At 38.7% G+C, this 15,305-nt stretch overlaps 1 protein-coding gene across 1 annotated transcript in view; it reads right to left on the bottom strand.

The window, feature by feature from the left end:
• FRS2 (fibroblast growth factor receptor substrate 2) overlaps positions 1-15,305 on the bottom strand; it is a 48,463-nt gene that overhangs the window by 17,715 nt on the left and 15,443 nt on the right. Inside the window, exons 2-4 of the mRNA XM_081330955.1 lie at positions 5,175-5,294; positions 4,039-4,130; positions 1,539-1,725 (exon numbers count right to left, since the gene is read on the bottom strand). Coding sequence (XP_081187081.1) covers positions 1,539-1,725; positions 4,039-4,104 — 253 coding nt within the window. The 5' untranslated portion in view covers positions 4,105-4,130; positions 5,175-5,294. The remainder of the gene's footprint in view (positions 1-1,538; positions 1,726-4,038; positions 4,131-5,174; positions 5,295-15,305) is intronic.

Below are 15,305 nucleotides of genomic sequence, written 5' to 3'. Positions count from 1 at the left end.
CTCGCAACTTGGGCGTCCTCCTTGACTCCCGGCTCAATTTTGAAGAACACATAGGAGCCGTGACCAGGGGGGCTTTTGCTCAGGTTCGCCTGGTGCGCCAGTTGCGACCCTACCTGGACCGAGATGCCCTACGCACGGTCACTCATGCGCTCGTGACCTCCCGTTTAGACTACTGCAACACTCTCTACATGGGGCTGCCCTTGAAGACCACTCGGAGGCTTCAGCTGGTGCAGAATGCGGCCGCGTGAGTTGTGATGGGGGTTTCCCGATACTCCCATGTAACACCTCTACTCCGCGAGCTGCATTGGCTTCCGGTTGCCCTCCAGGTGAGATTCAAGGTGCTGGTAATGACCTATAAAGCCCTAAATGGCTTGGGTCTGAGATATCTGAGGGAACACCTGCTGCCGGCATCAAGCTCCCTTCGTCCAGTGCGCTCCCACAGGGAGGGACTTCTCAGGGTACCGCCGGTAAAAGATTGCCGGCGGGTAACACTCAGGGGGAGGGCCTTCTCAGTGGGTGCGCCTGCCCTCTGGAACCAGCTGCCCGTGGAGCTTAGGACTGCCCCCGACCTCCGTTCATTCCGCCGGGACCTGAAGACCTGGCTCTTCGAGCTCTCTGGCCCAGGCTGAGAATCTTAATTTTAATTTTAATTGGGTTTTTTTACTTTTTCAGGGACTGTTGTAATTATTTTTAATTGTTTTTAACTTTTGTATTTCCTGTTTTAAATACCCTGTAAACCGCCCTGAGTCCTGCGGAAAAGGGCGGTATATAAATCCAATTAAATAAATTAATAAATAAATAAAATCATTCAACTGATGGTGTGCAGGTCAACGGAAACATGACTCTAAAATTATTTTATTGATCAGCGAACGCCAATTAGGTTAATACTGTCTTAATGTCAATAAACCTCCTTAACAACATAATCCTATGTTGCAGGACACATTTCAGGATGAAAAGGTTGGGTTTCCTTCTCCAAATACTGTATATAGTATAGTTTCAACCTTATGGTAAAGAGGGGGAATCTGATAAGATACCATTCCTAATTTCCTTTCATGCCAGGTTCTTTCTGTCACTGGTTATCTCTGGTTTTGGAAAGGCCTAAAATAGGGACAAGGGGGGAGGCAAAAAGCAGATGAGCAGGACTAAGCTTCCAGACTTTCTTTGATGTACCCATCCCTCTGCCAGACACAACATTCAGCCAGCTCTCACATTGATCTAAATATACTTTTTCCATTTGCCTGAAATAGAAGTTTTTAAAACTATGGGATAGCAAACACTGGCCTTCTGCCTTGTCAGTAGGTTATCAGTAGGGCTTTGAACTTGCCAGAGCTCTTCAGAAGCTCAAAAGAATAACTGTATCCACAACAGGGATTTCATTTAGATCAAATAATTCATTTAGATCGACTAAGTACAGTTGATCTAGGTTGGTTAATACTGTGTATTTCTAAGTCTTCATATGTCACCAATACTATTAGCTTTACCTTATATATGAATTCCATTTAACAGACTTATAAAATAGGGAGTTACTTTATACATACCTGGTCCAGTTTGACATCTTCGACCACTTTCAAACGAGAAAAGATTGGAATCATAGCCATAACGGCGCAGACAGAGATAATGCCATTTGACAGAATCCCGTTTACGGGTATACAAGATTAATTCTGTATCTGTAAGTTCCATTATACCAGAGCCCAATTCATTACCATCATCATCCACATTAATAACCTAGAAAATATATTTTTCAAAAAAATAAACATATGATTCACATAATCAAGCTCAAATATTTATTTATGCACAACCATATACTTTACTAAATATAATTGAGTAAATATTCATTAAAAACTGCTAAATAACAGAAAATAAACTTAGCATAATTATAATACATACAGTCATGGCCAAAATTGTTGGCACCCCAGAAATTTTTCCAGAAAATCAAGTATTTCTCACAGAAAAGTATTGCAGGAACACATGTTTTGCTATACACAGATTTATTCCCTTTGTGTGTATTGGAACACAACAAAAAAAGGGAGGAAAAAAGCAAATTGGACATAATGTCAAACAAAACTCCAAAAATGGGCTGGACAATATTATTGGCACCCTTCAAAATTGTGGATAAATAAGATTGTTTCAAGCATGTGATGCTCCTTTAAACTCACCTGGAGCAAGTAAAAGGTGTGGGCAATATAAAAATCACACCTGTAAGCAGATAAAAAGGAGAGAAGTTCACTTAGTCTTTGCATTGTGTGTCTGAGTGTGCCACACGAAGCATGGACAACAGAAAGAGGAGAAGAGAACTGTCTGAGGATTTTGAGAACCAAAATTGTGGACAAATATCAACAATCTCAAGGTTACAAGTCCATCTCCAGAGATCTAGATTTGCCTTTTTCCACAGTGCGCAACATTATCAAGAAGTTTGCAACCCATGGTACTGTAGCTAATCTCCCTGGTCGTGGACGGAAAAGAAAAATTGATGAAAGGTTGCAACGCATGATAGTCCGGATGGTGGATAAGCAGCCCCAAACAAGTTTCAAAGGAATGCAAGCTGTCCTGCAGGCTCAGGGAGCATCAGTGTCAGCGCGAACTATCCGTCGACATTTAAATGAAATGAAACGCTATGGCAGGAGACCCAGGAGGACCCCACTGCTGACACAGAGACATAAAAAAGCAAGATTACAGTTTGCCAAAATGTACTTGACTAAGCCAAAATCCTTCTGGGAAAACGTCGTGGACAGATGAGACCAAGATAGAGCTTTTTGGGAAAGCACATCATTCTACTGTTTACCGAAAATGAAATGAGGCCTACAAAGAAAAGAACACAGTACCTACAGTGAAATGTAGTGGAGGTTCAATGATGTTTTGGGGTTGTTTTGCTGCCTCTGGCACTGGGTGCCTTGAATGTGTGCAAGGCATCATGAAATCTGAGGATTACCAAAGGATTTTGGGTCGCACTGTAGAGCCCAGTGTCAGAAAGCTGGGTTTGCGTCCGAGATCTTGGGTCTTCCAGCAGGACAATGACCCCAAACATACGTCAAAAAGCACCCAGAAATGGATGGCAAGAAAGTGCTAGAGAGTTCTGAAGTGGCCAGCAATGAGTCCAGATCTGAATCCCATTGAACACCTGTGGAGAGATCTTAAAATTGCTGTTGGGAAAAGGCGCCCTTCCAATAAGAGAGACCTGGAGCAGTTTGCAAAGGAAGAGTGGTCCAAAATTCCGGGTGAGAGGTGTAAGAAGCTTATTGATGGTTATAGGAAGCGACTGATTTCAGTTATTTTTTCCAAAGGGTGTGCAACCAAATATTAAGTTAAGGGTGCCAATAATTTTGTCCAGCCCATTTTTGGAGTTTTCTTTGACATTATGTCCAATTTGCTTTTTCCTCCCTTTTTTGTTGTGTTCCAATACACACAAAGGGAATAAACCTGTGTATAGCAAAACATGTGTTCCTGCAATACTTTTCTGTGAGAAATACTTGATTTTCTTGAAAAATTTCTGGGGTGCCAACAATTTCGGCCATGACTGTAGCTCATTGGTATTTTATTTATTCCCAAAATATGAACATGTTTCTACATGTCACAAAATATATTTCATATCTTTCCATCATCCATTTCAGTGGGTTTAAATAGATACAATTTATCCCAAAGATTTGGTGATATGAATTATTATATCAACTGTTTCTAGTCTGAAAATGTTACAGAAGAAAATATCCAAAGAATTTCTGTGGTAAATAATAGAGACATTCTATACACTAAGTAGCACAGATAATATAGCAGAGTATGAAGTATGATTTTTTGCAATTATTTGATTTACAGTGCTCAAAATCTACAAGCATTACTTCTGCACTAATGGGAGTTATAGTCCAAAATATAGCAAACAGATTGCCTAGCACTGTATCTCAACCTTACTTAGCTCTTACTTTAACAATCAACTTGAAAATTGAGTCGGTTTTTAAAAATTACCACACAAATCTCCATCATTAATATTTTTCTTTGACAATCCCAAGTAAGAACTTTGCGCTCAAAAGTTTCCATATAGAATTGTACCTTAAATTTGTTTCGATGGTTATCAGGGACTGCTTCTTTATCAGGACAGCTACAACAGCTACCCATGACTTCTTTAGAAGACCGTGTGATTACTATAGTGCAGTAAAGAGAATTGTTTTAAAGACAAATGCAATATAAAGAATGGAAAATAAAATGCAAATAACTGCAAAGTATTAAAAAACATGATAGATATTATAAAGAAATATAAAGAGATCAAATGTAAAGATGCGTTAAATATATTATGTTTAAATGCTTGAATAATGAACAAGGAACTCCATATTTCTAAAATATTGTATTTTTAATAATAATTAATTTAATAATAATGCTCTTGATGTTTCCCTATACAAAAGGAAAGGTAACAAGGGCGAATGCAAAAGTTATATGAAACTTAGTTTATTAAGTATCCTTGAGGAAAGTGCTGGGCAGAATTTAATGAAGCTAAATGATTTGCAGCAAACATTATCTTTATCTTTATCAGACTTATATACCGCCCTTCTCCCATAGGACTCAGGGCGGTTCACAAGGTTTTTTAAAATAACAATACAATTACAAAAATTAAGAACAGTTAAAATAATTACATTTAGACCTTGAATATAAAACCCCAATTAAAATCCAATTTAAAACCCCAATTAATACTCTCAGTCCAGACAAGAAAGCTCAAAGACTGCTTCATGTAACAAGATCTTAAAATGGAAAAGAAAAGCAAATGCTGCAGGTTTTACACAAATAATGAAAAATTAGAGCAAATAGATCAATGTGTATATGCCTTGGTAAAATGTTTGGATGGAGAAATGTTAAGATGTACATGTTCTAGCAGAAAGGTAATGCGAGTATCTCTTTCTAAAAAAGGGTTATAGCTAGAATACAATAGTAAACTGGCAAAAGTGCTTACTGCCACAGAAATTACTTGAGCAAGAAAATAAAAGCTGGAAAAACCACAATTTGTATTATCAAATAACTACAATCTTTTTAGCTAATTAAAAAGCACAATAAAAACTCCATTTTGGGGCAAGAACTACTTACATTCCATCTACTTACAGACCAGGAAATATAACAACTGTATACCTTGTAATTCATATACAGGATGAGTTCAGATTCTGGTAGAGAAACATCTGACTGAAAGTAAATATACTCACCTAGATTTGGCCATTAATATTCGTAGCCACTGATATAGCAATAGTAATCCTTTCATACTTCAAAACATCATGTTTTCTTTCCAGACAGTTGCTTGATTTATAAATGAAAGTTTGAACAAACTGTAAAACAAATTAAGACAACAGCTTGAAATAAAAAAACGCTCTGAAACAAAACGGTGGTTACTATTCTGTTCTAAACCATTACTAATTTATATTCCTAATGAACAGCCACTATAGGGTATATGTTTTTTTATATGTAACAAAAAAGAAACTACTGTTTGAGTTCAGTGTACAGGAAGACACTCCTCTGGGAGCTCTTCTGTCAAAGTCATGTGATGATAGCTTTTGCACATTTATTTTAATAGAGCATATTCAGAAAAAGTTTTAGGTATTTTGCATCCAGCATTCTTGATTTCTGTATAGTGAATAGCACTGCACAATCAACATGCCATTCTATTAAAAGCTAGGTATGTAGTGTTGATTCCTGTACATTCTGCTAAAGCGGTCAACACTCATCCCTCACAATATTGTACTGCAATTCCTGTCATCCTGTACCCTCTACTATATTGGCTAAAGGGTTGTAGTTCAACATTAGGAGAGCTATATATTGCTTTCCTCAGCCTAGATTAGCAAATCATATGTAGTGTCTTATCTTGTACTTAAATTACATTAAGATAGCCATTAATATTGTAATTATGATGATTCACTTAATGACTGCAATCAGAATGGATGCTGTAAGCTGGGTGTAGTCATGTTTCACTTTACAACCATGTTGCTTAGCAGTAGATTTGCCAGTCCTAATTGTGGTTGGTAAGTTAGGACAAAGGAATGGAAAAACAATTTAGTAGTGATAGTTTAGACAATGCACAGCAAACTGCCAGATAGGTTTGGCTTAAGAAAACTATCTTTGTACATCTAGCCATCTCTCACTAAACCACATTTTAGCTTTTAACCATGATGTATCAAATCTGATTGGTTCTAATAATTGTGTGGATTAATATCTAGATGCTAGTATTTAAGTAGCAAATTTAAATTAAATGCTACTGGGACAGTAGAGTTAGATTCTATTTATTTAATCAGTTTGAAAAGCTGCCCATCTCAGCACTGAACAATAACAAATAGTATAAAAATAATATTTTGAATTCAAGAATCAAAATACATAGCATTTGAGAGAAATAACAGTCAGTAATGCTAATACAGCCATGAAACAGGCTCTTCACACACTCAGGGTCCCAGGCCTGTGCACAGAACCTGGTCTTTACTGGTCTACAAAAAGACTGCAGGGTCAGGGTCTAATCTCCAGAGGGAGAATATTCCATATGGCGGGCACTACAGGAGAAAAGGAAGGCCTCTTGGCCCTTGCCAATCAGTACTCCTTAGCCAATGCATGCCCATCCTGCTGAACCAGACTGGATGAGTAGAAATGAAATTACTTCCTTTAAACTTCAAACTTCTTGCATTAGAAACAATTTGTCAATATAAATATTAAGGGGGCAAGGAGAGAAATGTGTTAATATTAAACTTAAGTACAGGTAGTCCTCGACTCACAATAGTTCATTTAGTGACCATTCAAAGTTACAATAGCATTGAAAAAGTGACTTATAACCATTTTTCAGTTACAACCTTTGCAACTTTCCCATGGTCATGTGATCAAAATTCAGATGGTTCGTACTGTGTTTCCCTGAAAATAAGGCCTACCCTAAAAATAAGCCCTAGCTTGATTTTTGGGGGTGGGCCTAATATAAGCCCTACCCCAAAAATAAGACTTAGTTTTGGGGCGAGACACACACCTAAAAATCAAGCTAGGGTGAGGGGGGTGGAGTTGCCCCAGGTGTCCCGCACCCACTTACCTTGCAGCCAGGCCTCTCCTCGCTGGCCCACTTCTTCTGAGGCATCTTCTGCAGCCAGACCTAGATTTCTCAGTTACAGGCCTTTCCAGAAGGCCACTGCAGCTGAGAACTGAGCTATAGATTCAATCCATAGCTCAGTTCTCCAAGACCTCTGCAGCCAAGAACCGAGCTATGGATTGAATCCATTGCTCAGTACTCGGCTGCAGAGACCTTCTAGAAAGGCCTGGCTACAAAATGCAGGCCAGAATGCAGCTGCAGAATGAAGCTTCTCCTTCAGCCCCAGAAGAAGTGGACCTCCTGGGCGGGGCTGTCGGTGCCAAGAAATGTCGTAAAATGGGGCAAAACTCATTTAACAAATGTCTCACCTAACAAGAGAAATTTTTGGCTCAATTGTGGTTATAAGTCAAGGACTACCTGTATTATATTTTTGATACCTAATGCCATAAAGACTGGCTTAAAAGTAGCATGAACAGTTTTTTACTTTTATAAAAAAAATTAAGTTTATAGGAAAGAGTGCTACAGCTGCTTATTTTCAGAACATGAGACTACATTTAGTTTGGAACCTTTCTTTAAATACCACAACAATAAAAGGCTCAGAAAAGTTAAGACTACATCCCCCAACACCTTAGTATAATCCTGAAAGAGTTGTTAAAAAGGAGGTTTAGCTGAATTTGCCCATTTGTAAAAAAAGTAATTCAACATTTTGAAGAAAGAAAGCTGAAATCATGAAACAACGCCATCTCACAGATGATAAAGTCAGAATCTTTCTGAGATCTTCTTCATAATTCATAACTTCATCAAACATTAGAAGCTCTGTGTCAACTGTCCCAACTTAGACAATTAGAAAAGAAAGACTCTCGAATCCATTGTTTGCGAAAGTACACTTCAATATAGCCAAGTGGTTCCAGAGATGCAAAGTCGGATCTGAGATTTTCACATGCAAAGCATATGGTTCACACTTCCCTTGCTCCCACCTTCCCCCTGGGTTATCTCTAGGTGTCCAATTGTAACCTTGGAACCATACTGTAGTGTAACCTTGGAACTGCCAGAGGCTCTCACAGGGCGGCATGAGGCATACGTTTCGATTCCTCTCCTACTAACCCCCCCCTTATCCCACCCCGCAGTTCTTGCCCCCACTATGTATAGCAGACTGGCAGCAAGCAAAGCATGGCATACCAGGATGGCACTCCTGACATTCTCCTAATAAAACAAAATACAGAAATTATTCAAAAAATTATTCAACTATTTTTCACACTTCCTGTATCATTCCAGCATAGTCAAACTTATAGAAACAGGTTGGTGCCTATTAGCGTTTACTTTTAAAAATTATAATTTTGGGAAAAATAATTTGTGTGTGTGTGTGTGTGTAGAGCATTACTCCATTACATTTGAAAAATGGCAGTTCACATAATATATTTCATTGTCCTCATGCAAATTTAGTACACAGCTACAAATGCCTTAATCTAAACAGAAGATAGAAAAACAGACAGGCTCCAAGTCAGCAAAGGAATGAGACAAAACTATATATCTTTTACTTATTCAGCCTGTATGCTGAATATATATTGAGACAAGCTAGATTGGAAAATGAATGTGGTTTTAAACTTGGAGAATGAAACAATAACCTCCACTATGCTGAGAAATGAAAATGCAAGTGACATGGAAATTCTATTAACAAAAGTCAAGAAGCACAGTGAAATATGGAATTAAAGGTAAATATAAAAAAGGCCAAGCTAAATGCAATGGGTACTAAATGCAAGAAATCTTAGACCTGACAACAAATAAATTGAACTGGTGGACAGCTCATGCCTTTTAGGATTGACTATGAACAATAAAGGAAGAAGCAGTCAATAAATATTCCATACTGCTAGAACAGAAATGAAGGCCTTGGGGAAAAAAATATTAAGGTGTCGCGATGTGTCGGTACATACAAAGATCAGAATCATTCAATGGTTTTCCCAATGACAGTCTATGGAAGTGAAAGTTGGACTGTGAAGAAGTAGAAAGAACTTTGGTGTTGGAAAAGATTTCTGAGAATACCACATTAGGATGTCTTTCCTGCAGAAGTCACTGACTATGATTAAGAAGTTGCATTGTTGTTAGCTGCGAAGTCGTGTCCGACCCATCGCGACCCTATGGACAACATTCCTCCAGGCCTTCCTGTCCTCTACCATCTTCTGGAGTCCATTTAAGCTCACGCCTACTGCTTCAGTGACTCCATCCAGCCACCTCATTCTCTGTCGTCCCCTTCTTCTCTTGCCCTCGATCTTTCCCAGCATTAGGCTCTTCTCCAGTGAGTCCTTCCTTCTCATTAGGTGGCCAAAGTATTTGAGTTTTAGCTTCAGGATCTGGCCTTCTAAAGAGCAGTCAGGGTTGATCTCCTCTAGGACTGACCGGTTTGATCGCCTTGCAGTCCAAGGGACTCGCAGGAGTCTTCTCCAGCACCAGAGTTCAAAGGCCTCAATTCTTTGGCGCTCAGCCTTTCTTATGGTCCAACTTTCACTGCCATATATTGCAACTGGGAAGACCATAGCCTTGACTATACGCACTTTTGTTGACAGGGTGATGTCTCTGCTTTTTAGTGTGCTGTCTAGATTTGCCATGGCTTTCCTCCCCAGGAGCAAGCGTCTTTTAATTTCTTGGCTACAGTCCCCATCTGCAGTGATCTTGGAACCCAGGAAAATAAAATCTGTCACTACCTCCATTTCTTCCCCATCTATTTGCCAGGAATTGAGAGGGCCAGATGCCATGATCTTGGTTTTCTTAATGTTAAGTTTCAACCCAAGTTTTGCACTCTCCTTCTTCACCCGCAACAAGAGGCTCTTTAGTTCTTCTTCACTTTCTGCCATTAGAGTGGTATCATCTGCGTATCTTAGGTTGTTGATATTTCTTCCGGCAATCTTAATTCCAACTTTTGATTCATCTAGCCCTGCCTTTCTCATGATGTGCTCTGCATATAAGTTAAATAGGCAGGGCGACAGTATACAGCCTTGCCGGACTCCTTTCCCAATTTTGAACCAATCAGTGGTTCCATGTCCAGTTCTCACTGTTGCTTCTTGACCCGCATATAGGTTTCTCAAGAGACAAATAAGATGATCTGGTACTCCCATCTCTTTAAGAACTTGCCACAGTTTGTTATGATCCACACAATCAAAGGCTTTAGCATAGTCAATGAAGCAGAAGTAGATGTTTTTCTGGAACTCCCTAGCTTTCTCCATGATCCAGCGTATGTTGGCAATTTGATCTCTAGTTCCTCTGCCTCTTCGAAATCCTGCCTGTACTTCTGGTAGTTCTCGATCCACATACTGCTGAAGTCTAGCTTGTAGGATTTTAAGCATGAGTTTACTAGCATGAGAAATGAGTGCAATGGTGCGATAGTTTGAACATTCTTTGGCACTGCCTTTCTTTGGAATTGGGATGTAAACTGATCTTTTCCAATCCTGTGGCCACTGTTGAGTTTTCCAAATTTGCTGGCAAATTGAGTGTAGCACTTTTACTGCACTGTCTTTTAAGATTTTGAATAGCTCAGCTGGAATATTGTCACCTCCACTAGCTTTGTTGTTGCTCAGCTTTTCTAAGGCCCACTTCACTTCACATTCTAGGATGTCTGGCTCGAGGTCAGTGACCACCTCATTGTGATTATCTGGGACGTTAAGCTCATTCTTGTATAGTTCTTCTGTGTAATTTTGCCACCTCTTCTTAATCTCTTCTGCCTCTGTTAGGTCCCTGCCATTTTGGTCCTTTATCATGCCCATTTTTGCATTAAACGTTCCCTTCATCTCTCCAATTTTCTTGAAAAGATCTCTGGTCCTCCCTATTCTATTGTTTTCTTCTATTTCTTTGCACTGTTCATTTAAGAAGGCATTCTTATCTCTTCTAGCTATTCTTTGGAATTCTGCATTCAGTTGGGCATATCTATGTTTTTCTCCCTTGCCTTTCGCTTCCCTCCTTCCCTCAGCTATTTGCAAAGCTTCCTCAGACAGCCATTTTGCTTTCTTGCATTTCTTTTTCTTTGGGATGGTTTTGGTTGCTACCTGTTGTACAATGTCGCGAACCTCTGTCCATAGTTCTTCAGGCACTCTGTCTATCAGATCTAATTCCTTAAATCTATTTGTCACCTCTACTGTATATTCAACAGGGATATGATTTAATTCATACCTGAGTGGCCTAGTGCTTTTCCCTACTTTCTTCAGTTTAAGCTTAAACTTTGCAAGGAGAAGCTCATGGTCTGAGCCACAGTCAGCTCCTGGTCTTGTTTTTACTGACTGTATAGAGCTTCTCCATCTTTGGCTGCAGAGCATATAGTCAATCTGATTTCTGTGTTGACCGTCTGGTGATGTCCATGTGTAGAGCCGTCTCTTGGGTTGTTGGAAAAGAGTGTTTGCTATGACCATCGTATTCTCTTGACAAAATTCTATCAGCCTGTGCCCTGCTTCATTTTGTACTCCAAGGCCAAACTTGCCTGTTATTCCAGTTATCTTTTGGCTTCCTACTTTAGCATTCCAATCCCCCATGATGATAAGGACATCATTTTTGGGTGTTAGTTCTATAAGGTGCTGTAGGGCTTCATAGAACCGGTCAATTTCATCCTCTTCAGCACCGGTGGTTGGGGCATAGACTTGGACTACTGTGATATTGAATGGTTTGCCTTGGATTCGAACTGAGATCATTCTGTCATTTTGAGGATTGTATCCCAGTATTGCTTTTCCTACTCTTTTATTGACTATGAAGGCTACTCCATTTCTTCTGAGGGATTCTTGCCCGCAGTAGTATACCTGATGGTCATCTGAATTAAATTCACCCATTCCTGTCCATTTTAGTTCGCTGATACCTAAGATGTCGATGTTCAGTCTTGTCATCTCTTGTTTGACCACGTCCAGCTTTCCTTGATTCATGGATCTTACATTCCAGGTTCCTATGGAGAAAAAATCTTTACAGCATCGGACTTTCCTTTCACCACCAGACATATCCACAGCTGAGCGTCCTTTCGGCTTTGGCCCAGTCGCTTCATTCTTTCTGGCGCTACTAGTACTGGCCCTCTGCTCTTCCCCAGTAGCATATTGGACGCCTTCCGACCTGAGGGGCTCATCTTCCAGCGTCATATCGTTTTGCCTTTTGGTACTGTCCATAGGGTTTTCATGGCAAAGATACTGGAGTGGGTTGCCATTTCCTTCTCCAGTGGAACACGTTTTGTCAGAACTCTCTGCTATGACCTTTCCGTCTTGGGTGGCCCTGCACGGCATAGCTCATAGCTTCATTGAATTACGCAAGCCCCTTCGCCACGACAAGGCAGTAATCCATGAAGGGGAAGAAGTTGCATAGGACAGGGGAAAAGAAGCAATAATGTGCTCCGATCAACTTCAACCAGCTGAAAAGATTTAATGGGTTATGAAAAATCCTCGGTATCTTTACAGATTTAACTGCTTCCAAATTCTGTATAGACTAGAGCAGTGTTTTTCAACCACTGTTCCGCGGCACACTAGTGTGCCGCGAGATGTTGCCTGGTGTGCCGTGGGAAAAATTGAAAAGTAATTATAAAATACTTTCTTTGTGTTTATTTGATTCCTATTCAAGAGAATTACTTTATATATAGTCAATATAGGCACAGAGTTAAATTTTTTAACATTTTCTAATGGTGGAGTGCCTCGTGATTTTTTTCATGAAACAAGTGTGCCTTTGCCCAAAAAAGGTTGAAAAACACTGGACTAGAGCATGAAGAGAAAGGTCATTCCTGCGTATTGTTTACCCAGGCATTACCCTAGTCCCCTCCCACAATCTTCTGAATAGCAAAATAGTTTGGAGAGGGATTCAGGGCTTCGGAATTCACAGTAAGGCATATTCAAAGTCTCTGAGGGCATGTGAGGACCAATAGGATGTGTGGTCTAAATCCTGCCTACCTTTTCCTGGTACAGAAGACAAGAAAATGTTGCCTTTTTGCAAATTTGAATCATTGTTTCAGAAAATCAAATAATGTGAAAGACAAGATGAATAGCCAGTAATATTAACGGCACAAATATAAGTATCTCCAGTTCAGAGGGTACCTAGATCTTTTCCCTGAAAACAGTTCTGAATGTTTCTTCTTACTGAAAGACGGCAAATTATGAAGTCCAGAACTGGAAAGATATTTTATCTCTGCAATTGCAAATTAAATGCTACGGTTAGATACTGTATATAGCAGTGTCTCACTACTATGCCTCAAAACTAAAAATGTAGAATTATTATAAACTCGTTAGCTCCTAAAAATGAAGTAACTAAAATCCTCATACGAACGCAACAGAATTATAGGCTACTATACACCAGTAATATAGTGTTTAGTACTTGAATGTGTGTGATTACTGTAGAAGAGCTAACGGATGATCACATCAAATTCTTTCCCTCAACTTACAGATCAAAAACTTGCCCACTCAGCTACATTCTTCTTTGAACAGCCACTGTTACCCTGGTAACTCTATGCTGCTGACACAGGCAGCTGGTCTATTTAAAGTCAGCTGTAACTGGCAATTGAAATGCTTGTTCGATCAGTTGAGAATAGATTCTCTAATTTTCAAGTACTGCTTCTATTAGTTGTCATTTATCTTTTCAAGATTAAATCTTTTTAATTTGAAAGAATTTCAACTTTATTATATACCCTTCATTTCCAGCAATACAGATAAATTAAAATTTTTAGATACGTGTGTGTTTACAACTTGTGTTTTAGCTTAAGGACATAATGGAGACAAAAGAAGCATTTTATTCAATACATATAACAGCATATATCAGAGATTCTTGCCTATTTTGCATCTGTGCTACATAATATTGTAAACATAATGCAATATAATGTAGTGTAATAACTGCCTAATTTTTAAATATTAATAGAAACCTTCAAAAGTCCTCAAATCACTCTTGAGTATATAAATTTCCAAAAGCTAAGATTCTTTCCCTACCCCCTCAAAAAAATTAAGAGTAGAAGCACATTTTAGTCCTACTGTTCAAACTTTTTTTCCAATGCTCAAGGAACTGTATTTCTGGATCAATTATTGTTCTGTATCTCTTTTCAGTTAGGCAATTTTTATTCAACTTAATCTAGAACTATTTGATTATTCTCACTAAACCTAATGTAGATATGTAACAGGATTATTTGTCTTTAGCCTAGGCCAACTGGAACAACCCAAGGCTAAAGCAATGACTCAGCAGATAATGCATAGATGTTGTTTATAAAAAAGTAAATACTTAGGGCTCCCAAGAATTGATTTTTAAGTCTTTTATCACATTACTAAGACTAGTGGAATGTTAATTCTTGTAGCGTGTTACCTGATGACAACTTTTGATATAAACCACAATTATCTGATTATGTTGATTCAATTATAGTCTGATAACCTTTATCAGGCTGACAAATTCTAGTGTTCACTTACATCCCAGGACTCCTGAATGCATCAAAACAAGAACTCAGAGACATGCTGCAATAGCACCCTTATTTAAATAAATGAAAATAAAGATTATCCTACTCTTCTGCCCATTTTCCATGAAATTACAGGTTTCCCTTCTACCTATCATACACACATAAAGATGCAAGGCCATTCACTTCCAGGTTAGAACCCACCTCTTTTATCAACAATTCTCCAAGCTGCTATCATCCTATTATTTATTACAGAATATGCAAGGCTTATTGCTGAGATAAGCAAAGATATAGAGTACAAGGCTCTAAACTGATTAAGAAGTGATAGAAGTCCTTAGGAAGATTTTGCTAAAATATTTTGCCATCTGGAAAATGTATTTCCATCTGAATGCCATCTGGAAAATCTGGACTCTGGAAAATGCCATCTGCCATCTGGAAAATGCCACCTGGAAAAAAAATTTAACAGACACTTGCCATGTGGAAAAGAAACAAAAGAAATGTACATAACTCACCTATCAAAAATTAGCATCGCTAAATTTTAATTTTTAACTATTTGCTATATTTAACATGTAATAGTTGCATACTAAATTTCACTTCCAATAACCTATAAGGAATGCAAGTCAGAATAATCTGAACTCTATTGAAGTTGATCTGTATACGTATTGGATTAGAAGACCTCCAAGTTCCTTTTAAGCCCTATGTTTCTTTGAAAAATACTGCACAGGAACACCATGTATCCTGTAGATAAGGACTCAATTTTTCATATAAAAATGGGCAACTTTGTCTCATGGTTTCATGATTCATTAACTTTTGCTTGCTTCCCAGCAAATCCAATGTTTCTGAACCAGAGAAAAGCTTCCCCTCCCTCTCAGAGGCTAACTGAAAAAAGGTCCATCCCAAAATGGATCT

The sequence above is a fragment of the Vipera berus genome (assembly GCF_964194415.1).
Source record: "Vipera berus genome assembly, chromosome: 6".
NCBI lineage: Eukaryota > Metazoa > Chordata > Lepidosauria > Squamata > Viperidae > Vipera > Vipera berus.
Note: the sequence above shows the minus strand (reverse complement) of the source record. Positions and strands in the feature narration are given on the sequence as shown.